At 37.2% G+C, this 23,927-nt stretch overlaps 1 protein-coding gene across 1 annotated transcript; it reads right to left on the reverse strand.

The window, feature by feature from the left end:
- Window positions 1-2,635: 2,635 nt before the first annotated feature.
- PNPT1 (polyribonucleotide nucleotidyltransferase 1) lies at window positions 2,636-23,725 on the reverse strand. The gene is made up of 29 exons (XM_049800221.1): window positions 23,535-23,725; window positions 22,752-22,812; window positions 22,366-22,440; window positions 21,377-21,482; window positions 20,306-20,355; window positions 19,747-19,810; window positions 19,613-19,660; window positions 18,834-18,947; window positions 18,383-18,569; window positions 17,808-17,859; window positions 17,424-17,481; window positions 17,175-17,271; window positions 16,976-17,078; window positions 15,677-15,747; window positions 14,149-14,185; window positions 13,316-13,382; window positions 13,115-13,204; window positions 12,174-12,227; window positions 11,962-12,068; window positions 11,221-11,292; window positions 11,060-11,123; window positions 9,331-9,414; window positions 8,760-8,843; window positions 6,610-6,716; window positions 6,464-6,519; window positions 5,817-5,895; window positions 5,334-5,381; window positions 4,791-4,950; window positions 2,636-4,001 (listed from the first exon to the last, which is right to left on the reverse strand). Exons 1-28 carry the CDS (start codon window positions 23,723-23,725, stop codon window positions 4,795-4,797), a joined length of 2,382 nt encoding a protein of 793 aa, XP_049656178.1. The 3' UTR covers window positions 2,636-4,001; window positions 4,791-4,794.
- Window positions 23,726-23,927: the final 202 nt, after the last annotated feature.

The following is a 23,927-nucleotide window of genomic DNA, read 5'->3' on the forward strand; positions in this document are numbered from 1 at the left end:
AAGTTTACTACAGAATATGCCACTATAAGTAACTATGTGCGACTCTTCCATATGTTAAAAAAACATTCTCTGGGCAGATTTAGAAAATTTACACCTATGTAACATTTAAGTCTCAGCTTTTGCTCTGACGTTCATTTTAACAGGCGCCTCTAAGATTTACTGCCATTCAGCACACTGAGTATGTGACAGCCACTGATCATTCCTTGGTGCAGTTTTCAATCAGCTGCATTGGTGTGGCTGAACAGCTGAAAAGTCTTTCACATTCGTTAAGAGGCAGCCTCATGGTCCAAGGACTGGTCAGCCTGCTTATTTAACATGTGCAAAACAACCCACCTCTAAGAAAGGTTAAGAGAAGCACCGTTAATTGGGGTTCTGTAGATCCAGGATTCAAGCTCAATCAAGCCCTGATTTTCATCATTAACAGGGGCCATGGAAGACACACAATCATGAGTTTTCTTTGCAAAAAGATGACAAGTGTAATATACACCTCTGAAAACTATCATAAACACTTATCTTTAGCTGTATACAGTATAGGAACATACTTTAGGATACATTCATCATATCATTATGGATAATTAAGTCAGTAACTGCACAAAAGGCCATGTTATATTAGTGGTTTCACCAACCATGGTTTGAAAGTCAGATTAAACAGTTTACAGTTGGGTTCTACACAAGCCTTCCCCACTACACGTTGGTGGCCTTTTCCGCATTACATGGCCCCATCCCCTCAAGGTTTTACAAGTCAGGCATATTTCTGCCTCAGTGAAAACTCAGTAAAAAGAAAACACACGAAAAGAAACACAAACCCCAATGGCCACAGCTTATTGCTGCTTCAGGACATCTGCCACTTGCAAACTCTCCCTCCACTCTGCAAGAACTTCTACGCATGCTCTTTACCTCTTCAAACCAAGGGCGTAAAATTAAGCATGGCCTCTCCTACTCAAGATTAAATGCAGTACTTCTCCAGATATGCAGAACAGCATGAAATCACAGCAGAATATTCTGGACCAAATTCTCGTCCGTCATGGTGAACAGCTACAGAAGGAATAGGAGATACATAAGCTAGAAGTGGCATGAAAAACCGTTTCTCTGCTTAAGCTGTGAAATAAATCCATGACCTCTCCAGGCATATAAATCAATGACCTCTGTGGAAAAATGCCACTCCAGAATACACCCAGATTGCATTCCCTCGGATGCGGGCCTCCTTTTTACCCAGAAGAGCATCCAGGACTCCACAGCCTGGAGTGTTAGAAACCACAGCATGATCTTGCCATCTATACCGATAAAAAGCAAGTCAATTCTGGGGGACTTTGCCTGAAGAAGATATGCAAGACTTGCCCCAACAGCTCTTACATATCTGACTTAAAACCAGGGTAAATACAAGACCAGGAAAGCAATAAATCTGAATCTCTGCATTGTAAGATTCAGAGAAAGCAAAGCAGCACTTTTTCATCGTGGCACTGCACCTGCCAGTAGCTCATCTCTCCCCATTACCACAAAGAGAAAAAGCTATAGCTCTTAGGCAGAGTTCTCTATTCTTCATCAAAACAAAGAATTTTGTTAGGGTAGGCTGCAGACAGAGCGAGTCATCAAGTGTCACAACATGGAGCAGCAGGGAGCTCTAATCTTTTTTGTTGTTTTCAGAACCAAGACAGACAACCCATTCCTAAATCACTTAAAATTTCTTGTAGTGAAATTAAGAGACTGTATTATTCCCTCTGGCATGTAATCCCAGAAGTACAATTAGGCCAGCCCTTATGCTTTTTTTATAGTACTTGTTATATTTATTGCCAGCCTTTAAAGATACCCAGCTCCCGATGCTTTGCACCTGTGTGAAAAATTCAGTTTTGGTCAAATAAATGCATTTCTGGCCCTCTTGACCTGCTGTAATGCTGCAACTGCCCAGCTTCACTTTCCAAAGCAATTCCTTTTGATGGCTCCATTTAAGATGGGTCATTACAGATGCTAATTATCTAGGGCAGTAGAGACAAAATTCACTATTTCAAACATGAAAAAACAGCTACTGCAATAGGGCTGAGTTTGCTCTCTCAAGCACTATTAACCTACATGCTCTCTGATCACAGATGATATCACCTGAGAGTCAAGTGCCTCCTGCCACGGTCCAACCTGCCACTACTGACGCCTCTCAGGTGAACCTGGGATGTCTGAAACCAGCCTGCTTTCCCTCTGGGAAGGTTCAGACTGACACACACTCAATTCTTGGATTCCATCGCATTTCTCTCCTCAGGTAAGAGCAGCTGGTTTGTGCTCTTCCCAGACAGTTCCCAAGCATATTTTTTTCCACCCCTTCCCATAGGGTCTAAAACTTGTTACAAGTGCAGAAAGTCAGGCTGACTGTACAGGTTCTGTCACAGGTACATAAAAAAAAAATAAAATCTTTTTTTCCTACTTTTTCATCTAGCAAACAGAAAACCCCCCAGCACTCCAACAGTTGATTTACTGAGACCACGACCTATCACACAAATCATTGATACTCCTGTTACTGCAGGCAAGAAAATACTTTTACAGGAAAGAATGGGATTCTTTTGGCTCATAAATCATGATTTTCACATTCAGATGCAAGCATGCTACTGGTAATGTGCAAGCTAAAAAAAGCAAACACCAAACCAACAAACCCACTCCTAAAGTTAGTATTTTATGTAGTATTTCAGTAACTAGAACATCCATCTGTTCTACTAAGAGGAGCCTTACAGAAGTTTTTCTACAATGAAAGAAGCTAAACCTTGGAAAACTACTTAGATTGCAGAGGGCAATTTCTGAGAACAGATATGAGAAAAGGAAACATTTCATCTTCTGTTCAGGTATTTTAACATTTGTCTACATTATTTCATTAACACTGTCCAGGATTTTTCAGTCTTATATGATGAAAGACAGACAGACAACGATAAAGGCAGCAGCCAATCATTTTTTTCTTCTTTAATATTTTAACTTAGAATAAAAAAAAAAAAAAAGGCAGAACACAGAAAATTTTTTACTGCATATTCACATTTCTCCTCTCCCCAGTGGTTTTTGTTTTTTGTTTTTTTTTTCCTTTCAGGAGGTCCAGAGCCCACTTGCCATCAGGTGGGAAGTTGATTTTCTTATTAGGTCTATCTACAAATTGGTGAACATCAGAAGGGACACCTCTTTGATTTTTCAAAGTCTGTACCTCACAGTAGAAAAACAAGTTGTTCTTATGAGCCTCTGGGAAATGTTTTGAAGTCTAAAAGACCAGTGAATCCATTGACGGAACATAGTCAATAGAGAAATTGTGACACTCTTAATGAGGAGGTTTTAGGGGGATGATTTATCAATTGTTTATGCCAAAACAATTATTTTCATCTTAATGTTTTCATTATATATTTTAAAATTCAGTGTTAATGAACCCAGATAACAAACGATGATGTTTCAGCCAGGTAGTTTTGTTCCCCTTCTGCTCAGATATTTTAGCAAGTCTGAACCCTACAACAGTTACTGATGTATTTATCTGAAACAGTGTCAATCATGTTAAAGGTGATACTTCTAAGTCTTGAGCTATGTTTTGCTCAACATTCCAATCCTGTACACTGAAAATCCAGTAAAACTGGCCAACTGTGCCTCTCAACTACAGTCATAGCTCATCAGCCAAGTATAGAGGAGAATTCCTTCTCTCAGAATATAATTGTTAAATACTTCCTTCTCATCTTTGCATTTTTATTTTGAGATGACAACAAGAAGAATCTTAAGCACTGAAATGTAGTCTGCTCTTCAGTCTATACAATTCCATGTTCTTAGATTCTCACCCTTGCTATACAAGATAAGAGCACTGGTTGTTTCTGTTTTTCTTTTAAATGAGTTTTTAATCAATTTGAAGACTTTGAAGTTCTACATCACCTTTAAGCATAAATAGCGTCTATTTTAAAAACATGATTCACTACCATTGACCTGCAGGTTCTTGTGTAGACATCTACAGATCCTAGCAAAGGTTGGTTGTATTTCCATCAACTATCACGCCTTTTTTCCTGAAAGAAAGAGAAAATACTCTGTAACCAACTAATTATATCAAGGCATCAAATTCAGAAACACTTCTTAAAAAATTCTTCAGTGAATTTTGATTTCTTCTAGTGTTGTGAATCATTCCTAGAAGATTGCTACAGATTGCCTTAAATTATCATTGGTGCATTGCATTTCCATTTGCCAATCTCATTGTGCAACTGCTCTTGATTTTACAATCAAGAGTAATCAATTTTACCTTCCTGTTCTAGTAGCCTCAATAAGGAAAAAAAACACCATACACAACAGCTTTTGGAAAAGTTTAGGCATAAGTCTACTAACAGTGAAATACACGCTGAGAAACTAGTTCTAGGGAGGAGCTTTGGGCACTCCATTAATTGACTGAGAAGTCTCCACTAATTGACTCAAAACTTCCAAGAAAGCAGCTTATTTTTTCTTCTCTTCCCCCACTCTGTTTTTTGGGGTTTTTTTTCCTTTTAAGAAAATGGTGGCAAGGTAGAGAAGAGGGAATGCTTACACAGATGTTGTAGATTAACAAATAAGTTTGTTTTGGAGAAAGTAGACTGTCTAGGATGCTGAAACTGGATGCCAATTTTACAATATCAAGCTCTTTACAACTGCAGCACATGAAAGGGCAGTCACTAACTTACAACATGCTGCAACACAGCTGGCAAGCAGTATTTGCACACCACTGAAGGTTAACTGTACAACATAAAAACCAGATTGATACAATTCTTCACAATAGTTGTAAAGAAAGTGCAGTACTGAGTCATCTTAAGTTGTTCTTATGGCCTTACCTGGTCACTGGGATGAAGTAGAGGACTGGGGAACAGTACCTCCCAAGACAATACTGTTTTTGTCAGTTAGGGTTTTAAGCACAGTTGTGGCTGGTGACTGTAGAATTTTACGTGAAAGCCTCATTCTACCATCAGTTGGATCACGTCCAAAGTATTTAACCTGTTAAGAAAACAAGCCACTTTAAGACTGGCCAACTTAAAGAGCTGGAAATAGCATTTTCCTTAAAAGGTAGTGGTTTGCATTTTTTTAGTTGGTTTTGGGTTTTTTGGTTTCCTTTTTTTTTTTCCAATTTGACACTAGAAAAGCCATAAACAATAGGCACCATTTAGCCTATATAGCTCTGTCAAATTAATGTGGTGCCTAGATAGCAGGAGTATGACACTAAATAAATCTAATTTGTAGTGATCAGGCCTTTAACTAGCATAGAAAGGGAATGTGATATGGCAAAATATTTTCTTCATAAACACAAAATAAAAAATTCACTCAAATTCCAAAACATGAACAGCAGTTTGTTAGCATCTTAAAATTAAAAAAAAAATTACCTGAATTTCTTGTCCAACTTCTAATCCCAAGGCACTAGGATGTTTAATCTAGAACACAGTGTTTTTCAGAAAAAATTATTTCAGTGTGATTAATTTTTTAAGATTAGTTACAAAAGTTCCTTCTTTTAGGAATTCTTCATGCTATGCTTCAGACAATCATAGTGGCTCAACACTACCTTACAAATAACTGGTTTCTACATGTTACATAGAAAAGGGTATTGGAGATCTAAAGAACTTGGTGATGTGCATAAAAGCATAAACAGTAGGATTGTAGCAAGCATATAGTTTGATTATTTGCAGCTTTATGTACAGGGCAAGCAGAGGTTAAACAAAAAGGTGCTGCTAGTCCAACACAGCTTTTAACATAAAAATGGACTCTAGAACAACAGTATGTGTGTTACAGCTAATGGAGACTACGTTTAGTGAGAATCAATTAAAAACAAGTACAAGTGTCTAGTTTATACTTGTTTAAGCATGTATTACCTTTCTTTGATCAAGTTGTGAATTATGAAGTAACACTGGTGTCATGTTTGGATACAATTTTACCATCACTCCAGAATCTCTGCAACAGAAAAGAGCACAGTTGTTTTAAAATACATCGATAGAAGTCTGTAGGTATTTTACTCTGCATATTGACTCCAAAGCATGCATTAGTAAACTTCTCATAAACAAGATTTTACTCCCCTCTTTCTAAAAAATCTTTTATCAACCATAACGTGTCCACCCATTTTTCCTTAATTGAAGTGGATGGAAATTACTTATTTCAGGACAGTATTTTACAGTAATAAGTACCATCCAAAAAGTGCATGTAATTTTTGCAAGACAAACATTGGACTGAAAAGTGAAAAGGAAATTCCTACCACCTCTCTCAGATACAAAGATGAAAAAGGCCTTAGGTTTTATTTATAGAGACATTCCAGTAACTAAACAAGCAGCAAAAATAAACAGCCTTATTAAGAAACACAGTAATATTTTCAACAGAGAAAATATCAAGAATTATGCAGGTGCCAAGGTCACCAGTTAAGTTTGGCATCCTTAAAAATCAATTACTTTACATCATATTGAGGAATCAGGAATATAGCTATGTAAATAAACTAATTTATACTTCAACTCCAGAGCAGTTTTTATACCTTATTTCAGTTATCGTGGCTGTATAAACTGCACCAAATTCCAAATTAACTTCCTGCTGTAGTGGGGGGGGGAGAAAAAGAAAACAGTAAGACACAAATTCACAAAATGCAGTTTTAAAAAGCTAACAACAAAAGTTTGTCCTTACATCATCTTTGCAGATTTCACGGATAAATTCTCTTGCTTCATGCATAGCACCAGGTGTGGGGGCAAACACAGAATAAGTTTCTTCATCCAGCTGACTTACAGTTACACCTTAGAAAGAGAATTTAAGGAGAGGATTTATGTGAACATTGCTACTGTTTCAGCAAGCAGAAAAGTTACATTCAGTAAGACTTGCATAGAGCAAAATGATTTTTCACAGACTCATTAAGATCTGAAAGTCCTAATCATTTTGAATCTTCTTCAGATTAGGCGTTGGACAGCTTTACATGCAACTTAATGGAAGCCATGTTACAGGTATGCTTACTAAATACCTGGACAAACTTGTGTTCCATATAGGAACACAAAATTGTTATTATAATCCTTTTATGGCAGGAAAAAAATGATTGAAAAAATTTTGATTTTATGAAAGAATCTCAGCTTCTATGAATGAATTTCACAGAGAATTTTTAATAAAACTATAGCTTTCATTAATAGCTGATGGAAATTAAAGTGTTTCAGAGCCAGAACATAGCAAGATTGCATGGTAAAATTCTTTGCACCTCTAGACTAGTTTTCTAGCTAACAGACTGCATAGGCTTGCAACCAAAGGGAAGTATGATTTTTCCTCCTTTTCTCCACCCTAATCCCGTGAGAAGCACTAATCAAGCTAGCCTGAGCATTAAAAAGAGTTTCAAGTCCAAAGCAGCTGAAGCAGAACACCTACTTGATAGTCCATAGACATCAGTCTTTTTTAATTTTTAGCTTTCTGAAAGTAGGGAACAAGTAAGGAAGTTGTACTATATTAAGCAATAAAGGGAAGAATTTGCATTTACAACAAAGTGCTCATAAAAGAAGTCTGATGTATTTAATATCACAGCAGAAATTCACCTCTGCTACAATGGCTGACTACTGGTTGAATATTACCTTCATCGCCTTGGAGAGATGGTAAGGGTGCACTATGTCTAGTTTCACTGGTTTCAGTCATTTGAACAAAGGTTTTTAACAGTGTAGCCTCTCAGAAACACTTAATGCTTTACAAATTCCGTTCATTCACTTCCAAGGGCAACCACAACATCAAGCTATAGGCGTAATTCTAAGTGACCTGTCAGTCTGCATTTATCTCAACCAAAGTATCAATTGCCCTATTTAGGAAACGCTAGTGAAAGAGACATCAACTTTGAATTTGGCACTGAGGGCCAGGCAGGACAAACCACTGTGTAAACAAGTAAAATCAATTTATTCCAAGAAATATAACAAGTTCAGGAAACTTTTGTCGCACTACTTGCTACCCGTTTAAGCCGCAGTACAGGTCATTCCTACAATGGGGTAGCGAATTGGATTTCTAACATATGCCAGCACGTTAACAGTGTACACAAGCTCTTCACAGAATCCTAGGGAAACAGTCAATGAGCACTGTAGGAAAGAGTTCAATGTCCCCTCATAACCACAGCAAAAAAGCTTTAGCTTCTAGGAAGAGAAGCTGCATAGATTTGATCTACACTTCAGCATATTCCTGATCAGACTTGCTTGACTTTACAACTTTCATTCAACACTCTGCAATACTGTCCCTAGATGAACCTTTAATTGCCTCTTCTGCAAGCCCTGAAAAACACCATCAAACATGCACTAAGCTTCCAGGAATTCCTGCTGCAAAACAAATGGCAAGCACTTTTACAGAGAGAATCTACACAACTAAGCGTGGCTGAAGTGAGCTTCACCTAGCTCTTCAAAATACATGCACCTCTTATCAAGATACAGTACAGGCTCAGTTTGTACCGAGCATTGGAACAGCTAAACGTGCAAGTCTGAAAACAAAGGCAAATACTGTTTTGCAGTCTGCAGCATAAAGCAGAAATTAAAAGTACCCTTTTCTCTTAATAGTTCTTCCTATTTACTTATTAGGTTGTTGCGGCCAAAGCACAAATGCCAGTTTTATGGAGGTGATCTACAGAACAATTTGGGAAGTTTAAGTTTAGCTACTTACAGTTTCTGAAAGAACATAAAGATAGAACTAAGATTTAGCAATAGCTGTGCTAGTAATACCTGTGCTACCAAGATCCACTAATTAAAACTCCACACTAGTAATTTTTGTATAGAAAAGAGAAGCTAGTAACACATTAAAATAAATTGTCACCTGAAGTAAGAATATCTTACCAGTCTGTGCTTGAAGTTTTTTCAGATTATAGGCCCCAGGACCAACAAATCTTAACCTTTTTGATAATGGAACATGGATAGTTTCTGAAAGAACATTTAAAAATACTTAGAAATTCTAAATATAATAATCTCGAAAGCTATCACAAAAAATTAGTCACATTCATTTACATTTTAAGCTTCTATAGCTACTTGTATTATTTGCTGAACATTGACATAATTACACTTAAGAATTGAAATAAATGAAAACGTAAAATACAAATACTTTGATGAGTGTAAATTACTTTAAGCCATGCCAATACTGACATCTATATCCACTCTGATTTTGTGAGAGTTTCACATAACTTCAGTTTAATTCTGTTTTCTGGTATATAGTGAAATAGTACAGTGCTGCCTCACATGGCAATAAAAACCAAAAATTCAGCTCAAAAAAAAAGGAGAAAAATAACCCCCAGAGGCAGGTGCAGAAACATATAACAAACATTCATTGAAAAAGCTGTTTTAAGCAGCAGCTTATTGTTAAAAAGTTAATTATAAAAGTTATGCATTCTTATCAACATACAACTAACATTACCTACAACTGGTCCACTTTCTTTTCTGTTAGGTCTGGGTTTTGCCAGTGTTTGGTTCATAATTTGTAAAATCTCCCTCTTCGCAGCTGTGAGGTGGTTTTTTTTTGGGGGGGGGGGGGGGGGGGGGGGGAGGAAAAATAAAGAGTTTTGTGTAAGATTAAAATAAATTTATGCAGTTTTTGTTATAAAGTAGATAAACATCTGTTCATAAAGTCTGCCTCTTGCCTAACTTCAGAATTTATCTTGGTAACTTAACACACTTCAGGTAGCGCCATGTTTGTTGTGGTACCAACATTTTGCTCTGTGTATGCAAAACCTATGCCTTCAGCACATTTATTGATTTTATGCAGCCTAGAACATTACAGAGAATTCTGTTTCGGTGTATTATTTAAATAAATCACAGTGCCTATAAAAGCAACAAGGTCTAGCCTTGATTAGTTATGTCATAATACACTGGCCCGGAACTTCAGCTGAGCTGCCTTAAGTGATATACCATTAAATAGGAATTACTGGTTCTTACATTTTAGTAAGGGTTTTCTTACTAAAATCTTGTTATTGCAATCAAGTTGAAAATTTTCTCTTACAACTAGTTAAATCCTTATTAAAGCTTGTAGCTTCAGTTCTTCGTATGGCTTAAGAATATTTTAGCTGTGCATGTCAGAATACAGACAGCAGTAAATTTCAATAGTAAATATAGCTGAATTTATGGTAAATAAGAAATAGTTTTTGCTACTCTTTCTATAACATTATTCTGTTGGATTTTTAAAAAAAGTCATGTAATAGGATGTTTTGTGTTAGTCCAAATCCATTTTGGTGTTACGGTAACACTTAACATATTTAACTAGCAACAGATGCCTCCTCGCTCTCCCAACTTTCACCAATCAAAAGCAATCCAGTTTCAGTGAGCAAAGCTGCACTGCAGCCTTTACACCTCTGTTATTCACAGGGTACCAAGCCGCTAGATCTTAACCATCAACTCCCTGAGATGACATGGACTTTTACTTAAGTTCTAAGAACTCGCTGCTCAAGACACATTTAAAAATTAGTCTGAAGTTTACTTTAAAGTTAGTTTGGAGCTTATTTTTAACAATCCTTTTTACTGATATATCACACAGCACAAAATAAACCTCTTTTCCCCAACTCACCACATATGGTTTCACACAGTATGACAAAAATTTTATAAACTGACATGGCCCAGTAATATTGTACTTCCATCAGTCAAATCCAAAATACTGCATGTAAATATTTCTTAATGTATTCCTCTACCCTGATGTTGCTCTTCTGTATAAGTTCACTCCCTCCCCACTTTGCTATGCCACTAATTTTATTGCAATTTTTCAAAACAAGTTACCCATTGTACTAAACTGGTGACTGTTAATATCACACCATTTTTGTTCTGTTTTAATAAAAAGTAACCTCCAGGAGCAGCAGACAATTTCACTGACATTATGTACAATAATATGAGACTTAAGTGTGGTGGGAAGGGCCTGGCTTTTTTGGAGATTGAATGCTCTCCTCCAACACAAAAAGCTGTTTATTTTGCATGAAGTGCCTATATGGAAGTATAACAGACAACACCGAAACCAGCCCAGTTTCTTTGAAGACAGCAGCTTTTTTCCACGATGAGAACAAAAAAATTAGTAATTTATTATTTAGTTTCATAAAACTTAGAATTTAATACAATTTATCACTTAATATGATAAAATGGGTGCAAATACAATATGGACCTACCTGTAGCTTGCTGAATAGCTTCCATTACAATTTTTACTGGTATTCCTGGCAGTTTTAGATCAGCCTAATACAAAAAGAGTCAAGTTACATCAATATGCAAGGAAAGCTTTTTTAGATACATTTTCAGTGTTCCATTTTAGGAAGATTTAATGTTACGATACCTGCAAGGCAGTTATTCCTTTATTAGTACCTGCCATCTTGAAATCCATATCACCATAGTAATCTTCAATTCCCTACCAGCATAGACAGAAAGAAAGCAAATTGGAGTAACTTTATCCCACCGTCAAGCCTCGTTATACTAAAAGTACATTCTGTGTTTCAATAAGCCACAAAGTAGTTCTGCAGACTTGGAATTACTGCTGAGACTCACGTGTTTTTCTTCAACCTTATTTTGCTGTTTTTGATTAACACTGTTCCTTTCTCTCCTTATAAATTAAGAGCTTTCATGCACTAGTTCCTGAACAACAGATCCACAGTTGATTTTCTACTAGCAGTGGCTGCCACAGGAACAAGCATCAGCAACACGATAATGTGCATTTCCCCGCCCCAGCAACTTTGTCAAGTGCTCATTCTCCATCCAATACATTGTGTTTTTCAGTAAATTATTCAAGAATTATTAATCTCCTTCTCCCAAGAGAAAAGACAAAATTAATTGGAAAGAGAGAGCTTAAAAGAAATAACTGAGTAATTACAAAAAACTAAGAAACATGACTGGACATTTCACAGAGATTTTGTGAAATAAGGGAGGAGTTTGGGAGACAAAACAGAGAAGATAAAACTATTCAATATTTCCAGTAGTGTATGTTCCTGAAGTAACTGGGTAAACAGTTACAAAAGAAGGCCGTAGAATGTATTTTATAGAATTAAGCAGCAATAAAACCAACAGTACCAGAAACACTCACCAGGATGTCTGTCAGCAAGCGATAGTCCTCAATATCTCCTTTTTCCACACTGCATTTGGTAATGAGACCTATTGCTACACCTGCCACTGCACTTGATACTGGAACTCCTAATAGTAGTAAATAAAAATACATTTTTATAACCTTTGGCCATTTACAAATCCTGTAACACGTTATCATATGTAGTTTATCCTTTTAAGTGCCATATTTTGTACCTGCATCCATTAATGCCAAACTTCCACCACATGCAGAAGCCATTGAAGACGACCCTACAGAGTTAGAAGAATACGGGGGGGGGGGGGGGGGGGGAGGGGGTGGAAGTATTAAACAATGGTCAGGAGTATCTAAACAAAACTTGCTAGTGATATTCTTCAATGACAGTTTGACAATTAACTTGCTGCTAGAAAATACTGTACAGCACCACACATACCACAATAAATAATTACAATTAGAATTTTTCTGTAGCATAAGTAATTTTAACAAGAAACGCATAATATACTTTTAATCTTTTATGATACTGATACCAAAACCCCTCAAACACCACAATGAACATTAAATATTCTAAACAAGGAAACTGTGGGTTTCACAGGAAGCTGCAAATGGGACTCCTTCCTTTTGTGCACTAACCCCTTCTGCAACCCACCTAATCTCACTACAGTGCTATGAAATAGGAGGTGGACCTCAGGGAGCTTCCTGCCACACACGGGAATCTGCAGAAAGGTGAAATGGATAGCTCTCTCCCAAACTGGGGAGATGGGAGAGAACAAAACAGCCAGCTAGAAGTTACCACTAAGTCAGTAAGGGTACCAGCTGTGATTAAACACTGAAGAATGGGTCTCAATACATGCTGATTTATTTTCCTTACTCTGTAGCATAAAAATGCCGCCAAATACCATTTTCTTAAACTCAGAATTTATGTTTGCCTCTCATACTGATACTGTGCTATCACACAAATGGAAAGAAAGGTCCATTGTTCATGACCACATACATCCTTTTTATTTTAAGTACTTCAGGTAATAGAGCTATCAAGATTAAGAAGGTTAAAAATGAAATCTATTACCTAAAATGCCTACAACTCAAGTGTGTCCAACTCAGGTTTTTTTAAGAGCCAAATTTAGTCCCTAGCACTAAGTTAAAAATAAGAAAGTCATAATACCATTTGACTCTAAGACTTCAGAAGTAACTCGTATTGTGAATGGGAAATCCTGGGGAATAATTGGTTTCAGAGCTCTTTCTGCCAGTGCACCTGTTAAAAAAAACGAACAAAACACAACAAAACACCAAGTGATCCATAAATAAAAACAATCAGGCAAAATATTAAAACTTACAGCATGGGACTTCTCTAGTCTGAACTTACCATGTCCAAGTTCTCTTCTGTTCATACTAGTAACTTTGCCAATCTCATTAGTTGCATAAGGAGGAAACTATGAAGTAAAAAAATGTGTATATAGAAAATTAACTAATATTTTTTCTCCATTTTAAAACATACATTTAGAAAAAAATTCTTTTTAAGTTTTTGTGCATCTCAAGGAAAAAACAAGTTTTAAAAAAAAATAAAATCAAACCACTACAGGACTTCCATCAGTCACCCGGTTTGCAAACCAGGACCAGTTTAGGTAGCGTTTAGTAAATGTTTTACTTCCACTGAACAAAAGAGAATAAAGCAGTCGCAAGGTACCTGAAAACCAACACACGCTTACTCCAATTAAACTCGTCAAACAACATATCAGAAATCTTGTTTCTGTCATACATATAATGGAACAAGATAAGCCTGCTGCCTGTACGAAATACTTTGGGCAAGTTCCAAAGGCTGAGAGATCCAAGATGTAAAAGCACTTATTTACTATTGGTGCAGTATGTCAGCTGAACACTATTAATAGAGTTTACTAAAAATAATAAAGCAGGTTAATTGTGCTTTCAGTAATATCCCATTCTTAAGGGGCTAACCCAATGTTAAGATTTTAAAAAGGCAGTATAAAATGGCAATTTACAAATTATCTAGGGCTTTTTAGGAAACCAGCACTTTTGTTCACAAACTGCAGTATAAATTTACATATGAATTAGAGTTAATACATTTTAACAAATCTAGAGATAATTTATATCCTTGGAAGTGATCAATTTCACCTTTAAAAGCAAGGTATGAAGCCCTTCTGTGAATCATGCAGAAAACTGTGACATGGTAAAACTCACCTCATAATGCAGCATGAAGTTTTTATCTTTTATTCCACTATTAATTAAAAACAAGACCATGTCAAAAAAGAGCAACCAAACATGTCTTACATACAATAATACGTAAGATTATATTCAGTTATGCTTACAAATAGACCCAGAAAAAACAATGAATCAATAGATTTGCTGATCACCCACATTTTCCCAAAGGTTTTCTGTGGAGTAAACACATGAAAAAGCACAGTCTACAAAGAAAAAAATCTCATGTGCTAATCATCATCATTAAAACAGTTTCCCTAGCTGTTTAGAATAGAATAGGCCCTATCAGTTTCTTATGCTGGTTTTGGTGTGTCTGAAGCAAGAAAAAAAATAATATTCAAATTTCAATAACAGCAGCATCTTACTGTACACATTGCAGTAAGGACTCAGAAAAGTAAGTGCTCAGAATGAATACTGAAAATATCTGTAACCACAAAATAGCTCTTGATTAAATGAAAAAAGCATGCTCGAAAAAGTTACTGAAGTACCACAAGACTTGACTCTTAGCAATCAATACAAAAAAGCTAATCTATAAAGTTGCTTCAAGTCAAGACTTGCCCGTAGTTTCACATAGAGGCAATCTCTCATTCACGAAGCAATGCAATGAGTGCTAATTAAAATCCATTATTTAGCACAAACTAATTTCCAAGAATACCAAAATTACATACTATGGACAAACACCTCTAGGCCAAAAAAATTAACTAACACAAAGCTGACACATCAAAATGTAGAAGCTGCAACACTGGTGGGATGAGATCACTGAACTGCAGCTTTAAAGGGAAGGAGTTTCTCCTCCCCAACAAGTTAGCCCTCAGCAATAAAATGTTAACAGCACAAGGACTTGCTTGCTACATTGTAAGTTAAATCTTCCTTACTCCATTAAGAACACAAATATTTTCACCTTCTGAACATTTTTATTTTGAGACAAAATGGGAATATATAGATAGGCTGATTCAGTTGCGGGGGGGGGGGGGGGGGGGGGGGGAACCCCACGAAATTATCTGCTCTTTATTTTATTTTCCATTCAAACCAAACTTGATAAACAGAACAGCACTTCACAGGCTACCTGCATCCAACCTATCGAGCAAAACTTCAAAACATCTGAGAAACAGATTAAATAAATAGAACAGATATCAAGTTCCAAGTGTGATAATAAATACTTGGAACAAAGAGAATCAACTTTCATCAACTGTTTATTTAAAGAGACTTGGTATATGGACACAGTTTTACAGATTCAAGAGTAAGTCACTATTTTCTTTCTCTTGAAACCAGACTGGATGTTACTTGTAATACTGTCCAATTTCAAATGTGTGCCTATGGAGTTAATGTCACCTTCACAAAAAACAATTGTCAAGATCTTCTGAGAACAGGCCACTTCAAAGCCTAATTTTACACATTTTTTCAGTCCTAATGAATATATATATATGTCAAAGTTCAAGGAATTTTTATCAAATGTGCTTAAATGCTCACCCTTTTTTATTACCAACAAAACACCAAAAGATGTACATACCTCACTGCTGTTGAAATAAGGTCTGATTTTACACTTGATTCTAGAGAGTCAAACGTAACTGTACAGAGAACCTAAATTAAAAAGAGAGAGGGTAAATAAATTGCTCTTAAACACTTCCACCTTTCACAACTTTTACTGTTTATGAAGAATCAAAAAGAATGATTTCAGCAACAAATATGATGCCATCACCTACCACCTCTGCAAACTTTTTTTTCCTTCATAGCACAAACTTACTCATAATCTGTAAAGCTTGTATAATCTTACAGGTGATCACATTTAAAAATACTAATTTAATGCTTCTTAACCTAGTAGGAGCCTCGAATAGTTTGTTCACTAAGAAACCAAACAACTTTAAGAGCCAGGGCAAGATACAGCCACCACGTTGTGCAAAAGAGCAAGCCTGTTTATCACATAGACTTGCAGCATATGTTTTTTTAGTGGGGTAAGAAGGAGCAACATTGAGGAATAAATCACTGTTTGCAACTACCCATGTACCCTGTACTAAGTCAGATCAACAGCTGACAGCCTTCTAGGAAAATGAGCTATAAAAATATGGGAGACCAAATCTTGAGTACATTCTTAATTCAATCCACCCAATATCTGACACTTTTGGCAAAAAAAAGAAAAAAATAAATCTCAAGGTAGTTTTTTGGGTACAACTTCCCTATTTAGTCCAGGTTATATATGAAGTTTCTTTTAAAAGACTTCTCATGACATACACAATTTAGCACTGTCCTGCATACCACTCAGTCACCCATTTTTCTAAAAATGAGCAAGATTATATTTTACATTAAAATCTTTTGTTTCAACAAGTATCTCTAACATAAGAGTCTATCTAGAGGGATGAAAAAGGTATGATTTTGGACTTATCTTATTAACAAGCAATTTTACTTCAAGCCATCCCGAATCGGAAAGCTTTCTTCTCAAACCACCTACTCCCAAGACAAAACCTAACCAACCAAAAATGCCCCAAACCTGCCAACCTGATCTGAACAAGGAGAATCCTTACAGCTTCTAACTTTGGTTACTAGACATTCTTCAGAAAGTCTAAAGACACAATAATGCTTACCATACTCATTCTGGGCACATATGCTTATATCTGTCCTGTTCATGTAGCAAGGAGCCAAGCTTTGTCTACTGTCTTAATGGACTCAGATGTATTTTAATTAAATCTAAACTGTTTTCTAGTTATTACTATTTGAATGTGAAGAAAAAGGAAACTTTGCATTTAAATGAAAGATACAAATCTTTCAGCTTTCGATAAATTAATTTATAGTTTCTGACGTTTAAAGATACTACCTGTGTTTGACCTCTCTGAAATAACGCTGATCCATGAAGCATTTTAAACATGTTCACTTCACATTTAATATCTCTGAGGGAAGTCAAATCTCTCCCATCGCACCTACAGTTACAAGCAGAAATTATGAGATCAATGGAACTAAAGGCTGGGACAAAAAGTTGACAGAAATATTATTCAGTAGGCGTTTGATATACTTACCTTCTATATTCATTCAGAACAAGATTTCTGAAAATATCCTTTGAAACCATATTGAAAGATTCTATGATTTCATAAGGCTCAGCCTCCGGAAATTTTTCTGGGTATAAAAAAGAAATTGCATCTGAAGTTGGAAAATTAATTTTATAGAACTTCTGCTAAAATAGCTTGGCCAAAGAGCACACTGTAATTCTAAGTGGTGCTAGCTCCATTTAAGCATTCTCTAAATATTAAGAAAGGAGAAAATAATACCTTTCAGCTGTTCTTCTGTTTCAAGCCTTATCTTGTTAATTGCTTCATCTCTAGAAATCTAGAACACAGGATTTGAAACCAGTTAACTCTACAAGGCAGAACAACAAAGGAGGTTTGGGTTGTTGTGTTTTTGCTTAGTTTAAAATTCCCTAAAACTCCCAAGAATAAGGATTAGGATTCTCACACAAATTAAAAGATCAGTAACATACTGCAAACAAATACTCGGGTAGATAAGAATTTACAGAACAATTTATTATTACTATTGCAAATACATGCAGAAGAGGAGAAGAGTTTTTATTAACATTAGCTTAAACTAAATCTTACTACAGTTTCATTATGATATTAATTAAAAATAATTATATCACGTTTGAACTGATTACTTACTTTATCATGGCTGGAATCTGTGAACACTGCATAGATCTTGTTAAAAGCAAGTCTTTCAGAAGAAAAGAAACAATTTTTGAAATCACAGCTTAAAAAACAATTACACAATTAGTTTCTTTTGAGGATTAAATGTTTGTTTTCACTAGCAATATCAAATCACCAGACTGACATTCATAAACATTACTAGCCCCAGCTGTCCTTCCTGCCTGCTCTCCCACCACCCCTCTCAAACTAGTTATCACTTCCACCATAAGGATCCTACACACCAACATCCTGACTTCTCTTGTAACCATTCCACAAGAATGGCATATTAACTTATAATTCCTTTACTGAATTTTCAGGGTATTTGTTTTGCTCTGTCCTTCTTACTAAGTATAAAGCCAGAGAGCTGAAGGCTGTGTTCCTAAGTCTCTATGGAAAATGCAGCAAGTAATTCTGAACTTACAAAACATGCTATTTTGTTAAACAAAACACCCAAACTATCTAAACAGAAATCATCAAATTAAATGATCATTAAATAAGCATTTTGAGTCACTTAACATAATTCAGATCAAAATTATTTGTTCTGAACTTACTTCTTCACGCATTCCACAATCTCTTCAGGAGCAACAAATAACTTCTGAACAGTTCTCTTGACAACACCTTGTTCTTTCACTAGTTGTTGAATTCCCTGAATTATTTGCTGGGTATGCTTCACCCCTACTTTGATGGCATGACAGAAGTCTTGTTGCAATATATTCTCGGCACTTGCTTCCAACATAACTATCAATGGAAAGTTAAAAATTAAGTAAATTACTTTTTTATTGTTCAATAACAATCTAACTCAGCTGAGGAAAAACATTAACATTCAACTGCATAAATATAATGGAATTTACTTCACCTAACCAGAAGGTACCTAACCTATCACTGTTGTTTATTCCTACTATTGTGTAAAAACACAAGTTTCAAAGATTAGGCAAATATCTGCAAAGAGGCACCTACCTGATTTTCAAACACTCAAGACATACTAATAATTAACCTACTTACCAACTTGATTTTGTGGAGCTCCAGCAATAACTAAATTTAAAGCACTAGAAGACATCTGTTTTCGAGTTGGATTGATAATGGTTTCTCCATCAACCAGTCCTACCCTTACTGCACCTACAAAGAAACCCCAGAAAACTATTATTATTATAATAAGTAAGTTCTTTTAAGGTGTCATTTAAGTTTGAAAATTATACATCTAAAAACAGCAATTAAAGCTATGGATTAATTTTAAAACATGAGCTATATAATCAGAACAAAACTGTAAGGCAAAATTATCTGTTCTTTAATTTCTTTTGGTTAGTATTACTGGGTAGGGCATATAATGCCAAGCAGCATTATACACAAGGCTGTAAGTCTATTAGGTTTTTTTAGTCATTTGAATACGTTTTTTAGAAAAAAGGCAGGTGAAAGGAAACTACAACTAAGCATTTGTCCTTGGCTAGATCATTTCTCTTCTCCAAAAAATATTCACAATGAAATAAAGAAGTATTCTTTTTGAGCTATTTTCCAAATGATGCTTTTCAAGACTAAGTTTCTCTAAAGAAAAAAAATTAAGTCATTACTATATTGGAATATAAATCCTTCCAGAAGTATATTTAGTCCAGAAAAAAATAGTGCTTTCAAGTGCAATAATGCTATCCATTGTATAATTATTTTCAATACTTGAACCAAAAGTTAGCAGACTTCAAATTCAGATTCTTGTTAAAAAAGAAAGCATGAACTGTGGTCTAAGTCTTCCGTTATGTTCAAATCATCATCATTTCAAAATATTTACTTACCAATAGGACCATTCCATGGGATATCAGATAATGCAAGTGCTGCAGAAGCTAGAATGAAGAGATAAAATCTGTATTAGAAAAAAATGGATCACATTAAAAATAACTGCTCATGTGTGATTTAAACATCCTCTTACCTCCATTAATTGCCAGAACATCAGGATCATTGACGCCATCTACTGCTAAAAGATTACAAAGGATCTGGCATAAGATAAAAGACAATGAATAATTTTGACCTATACATTTTTATTAGCTGTCAATACAAAGCTAAGAACAATAAAACAAAACATTCCACATATTTATCCAGGCCTATACTGCAAATGAAAATTTCTTCAGGTAATTAATCTAGAAAGGTCACAAAAACCCACTAATGTATAATATCATACCGTATCATATAACATATATTATTAGCCTTTCTTTCCTCTGTTGTACAGAGGATATTTGAATTTTGTTCCTGTATCTCTACAACAAGATTTGGAAACTAGCATGTAATAAAAATAATTTAGGATAAGGAAATGACAAACTAAAAAGCAGCATTACACTCTTAGACTGTTTTGCAAAGTGTAAACCCCTCCTGGATGCTAATGAGAACTTGCTTTTCTTAAAACAATGCCTGTATCGTGAAATTTTCACTGGATGTACCCAGGTTTCCCATTCTGAAGGTAGCTATAGTTAAGGACAGCGAACGTGACCTACCTGTGTATCATAAAAGTAGCCTACTGGAAAGAGTGGTCTGATTGACCGATCTGCAAAAGAAATATTCCAAGTCTAAGAAGTATTTGGTTTTCAGTAGTTAGTATTCAATTTGCCTTGTAATAACCCCAGAAGAAACTGACAACATGGTTTAAATGAAAGACCCAGTCAAACAAAAAAAGAAGAGAAAAGGCAGAGAACCCTGAAGGAAATTTAGTATGACATATAATCAACTCTAAAATTTCAATAGCACTCAGAGTAGAGTGAGAGTTAGTTGGGTGAGTGTACCCACTGTCAGGTAACACAAGGTAAAAACATTGAAAAAGTCTTCTATGCTTTAGGATACAAATAATCTATTAAATAGTATTTCACTAGAAATCTCTTCAATGAAGGGACACAGTCCTCAAACAGAGAAAGGCAACAAAAGTGTGTATGTTCATAATACTGCATTATTTCCATAATGTGTAGATTTCCTATTAATTTTTTTGCAGTCTGAAGTGTACAGGACTCTGTAACAGCCTAGGCCTTATAGGCTGTTCCCTCTCCTAATTCTTTTCACTGCTGTCTTAAGACGCTGATGTATTTGACATCAGTTTTATATAAATGTTGAATTTCAAGGCCTTATCTCATTCATCAATGGAGATAGCCATGATGGAGATGACTTTTCAAGCAGAATCAAGAGGGAGAGAATAAGTCTATACCAATCAGTAAGTCTGCCTCTTTGTATTTCAGAGTTTAGCTTGGTTGTCTCTTCTACCTGTCCAGACAGATGTGCAACTGTTGGGATGTTATCTCTGCAGTTAGGATGAGATCTTAATATCAACAAAGGTGACAACAACGTTTCTCAAGATCCAGGCTTTTTATATATAAAGGAATACAGACACAGCCCCAGTTGATATATCGTTTTAAAAATCAGTACTGATAAACAAGAAACTACAAGTTTGTTTTCTTCTGACATTACTGCAGAAACAATCAACTCTGCAAAGAGCAGTTATAAATCACTATATTTTCAAACATTCTTGAGAATATTACAAAATATTTAAAATACATCATCAATAAAGTGTTCCAGCCTACCTATTACTCTGCTCGTAAGAATTTCTTTATCAGTGGAACCAAGTTCTCTTCTTAGATAGTTTGTAGGAATTCTTCCTGCTGCAGCAGCTTTCTGACGGTAGTCAACCTTTTAATAATAAAACAGGGATTCCTAAAGACAACAGATTACTTATTTCAGAGCCACAGAACCATTCAGGTTAGAAGGGGTGCCTCCAAAGGCCTATAATCCAATCCCCTGCTCAGAGCAAGGTCAACGCTGAATTCAGGTGACATTATTCAAGGCTCTGTCTTGATGCTCAAATGGGCTCTCCCATTCTAGATCATATATGGGCTGCCCAGCCAGTTAGACCCCAGCTTGAACTGCTGCAGGGCACTAGTGCACCCCAAGTTCAGGACTTCATGTTTGTCAGAATTTCATAAGGTTCCTGTCAGCCCATTCCTCCAGCCTCTGGTCCCTCCGGACAGCAGCCCTGCTTCTGAGCGTATCATTTGCACTCCCCCAGTTTGGTGTCATCTGTAAACTTGATGAGCAGGCATTCCAGGTCACCAATACAAGTAGGAAACAGGCCTCTTTCCAGGACAGACCCCCTGAGGAACTCACTCTTATTCAGCCTCAAGGTAGAACAGGCATCATTAAACCTTAATAACCACAACCCTCAATAACCACAACCGTTTGAGCCTCATACTCCAAACAGTCTTTCACACATCTAAAATATAATATTTGAACATAGATGTTGTGGCAGACAAAGAGCTTTTGTAGAAAGACTTTTTTTGGTACAAAGGCTTTTGTAGAAATCCTTGCTAAAGTCAAGGTATACAATATCCAGTGCTCATCCCTCATCCATAGGTCTAGTCATTTTATCATAAACTGCTATTCTGAAATTCAGGGTCTGTAGGCTGCTGACTGCACTCCTCACTCCTCCCAGCATCTTGAACTCCACTATTTAATAACTACTACCACTGAGGCTACCACTGATTATCACAAAACTAATTTTGTCATTAGTACTTACCACTAATGGCATAAACTGAGATGCAGAAGGCTTAGTTTTACTGACTGCTGTGACCATTACTGCTGTGTCACCTAGCTGGATTAAGGAAAAAAAGAAAAAAAAATTAAATTACCTGCAGCTAAAATATTGTCTGAAGTCCTAAACTTATTCACAAACTAAAACACCGGAATATTCTTTGCAGAAAACAACTACGTAAATCCATGACTCACACCATTATTTTTGCTTTTCAAACAATTTTCTTTCCTACAGAACACAGCTGTACATTCATTAGGGATTAAACTGCCACTTGAGGCTCTGTATCCTTTCAATAGGCTCTGATGTCCTAACAATGACTGTTCAGATCCAGAAATTTTGAAGTTGCACAAATTTTAACTTTTTTTTTTTACCTGAACAACAGCAGATCCATCAGCAAACCTAGCAAGTTTTCCAGAAGACAGTTCCATCTTTCTGTCAGAAAGAAATAATCTGTTACTCACAGTGAATTCAAATTTTCCAGTAACTTCTGCATTCATCTACAGCACCAACTATACAGAATGTAGGCTACGCTCCGTATTAGACATAAAAATCCTGATTAGATCCGGAAATTGAAACCCTCGGACCAAAAGTGACCAAACCCCCTTAACTTCAACATGCTTCTGTCTCAAATGTCCTGCTTCTTTCACCTTGAAGCAAAGACTTGCAGCCAGCCACACGGGATGTCACCTACAGCAACATATGTGGCTTAGAGCCGCAATGCTTCCCTCACGCCGGGCGAGGAGGAATCACCCACCTGTTCAAGCTGGATTTTAATTTTGCCGCCAGAAAACGCAATGCACACCTGCTGTACCCTCACGGAGAAGGGGAGCTGCCTGCGCACCCACGAAACACCTTTTCCCGCCACAGCTGCGGAACATTCTCCCTTCCGTACAGGAAAGGGAAGGAAATACGCCTGCTGCTCACCCGCGGAGGGCGAGGAACGGCACGGCAGGAGGATCGGCGGCAACTTCTCCTCACGTTTGTTCAACCCACCACCCCGCACGGCTCTCTCGCCGCCGCCGACGACCGGGGTCCTGGGGCCCGCCGGCCCCCTCCCCACCGCCGGTACCGAAAGCCGCCCCTCAGCCAGAGCCGCAGCCCAGGCCCAGGAGCGGGGAGCACCCGCAACGCGCCTCCCCGCTGCCGCCCCTCACCTGCCCCCCACTTCCACCGTCACCGTCCGGCAGGGCCCGGGCTCCGCCGCCGCCGCCGCCGCCGCCCCGCGGGCGGGCGCCAACCGCAGCACGCAGCCGCCCGGTAGCAGCAGCCGCCGCCATCGCGCCGCGGCCCCGACGGCCAAACCGCCGAGCGCGACGCGGCGACAGCTCGTGGTGGCGGCCGCCATGACGCCGGCGGGCAGGAAGAGGCAACCCCAACGGCAGCCGCCACCCGATTGGCTCTCGGAAGCGGCGGGGAGAGGGGGACGGCTCCCGCGCAGTAAGCTCGAAACCGATTGGCTTTCGGACCGGCGGTTTAGTTTCGGTTCCGCAGCGCCAGCGCGTCCCTGCGCCCCCTGGCGGAGCACCGCCGGCTACGGCGGCTGAGGA

The sequence above is a fragment of the Accipiter gentilis genome, chromosome 5 (genome assembly GCF_929443795.1).
Source record: "Accipiter gentilis chromosome 5, bAccGen1.1, whole genome shotgun sequence".
Classification (NCBI taxonomy): domain Eukaryota; kingdom Metazoa; phylum Chordata; class Aves; order Accipitriformes; family Accipitridae; genus Astur; species Astur gentilis.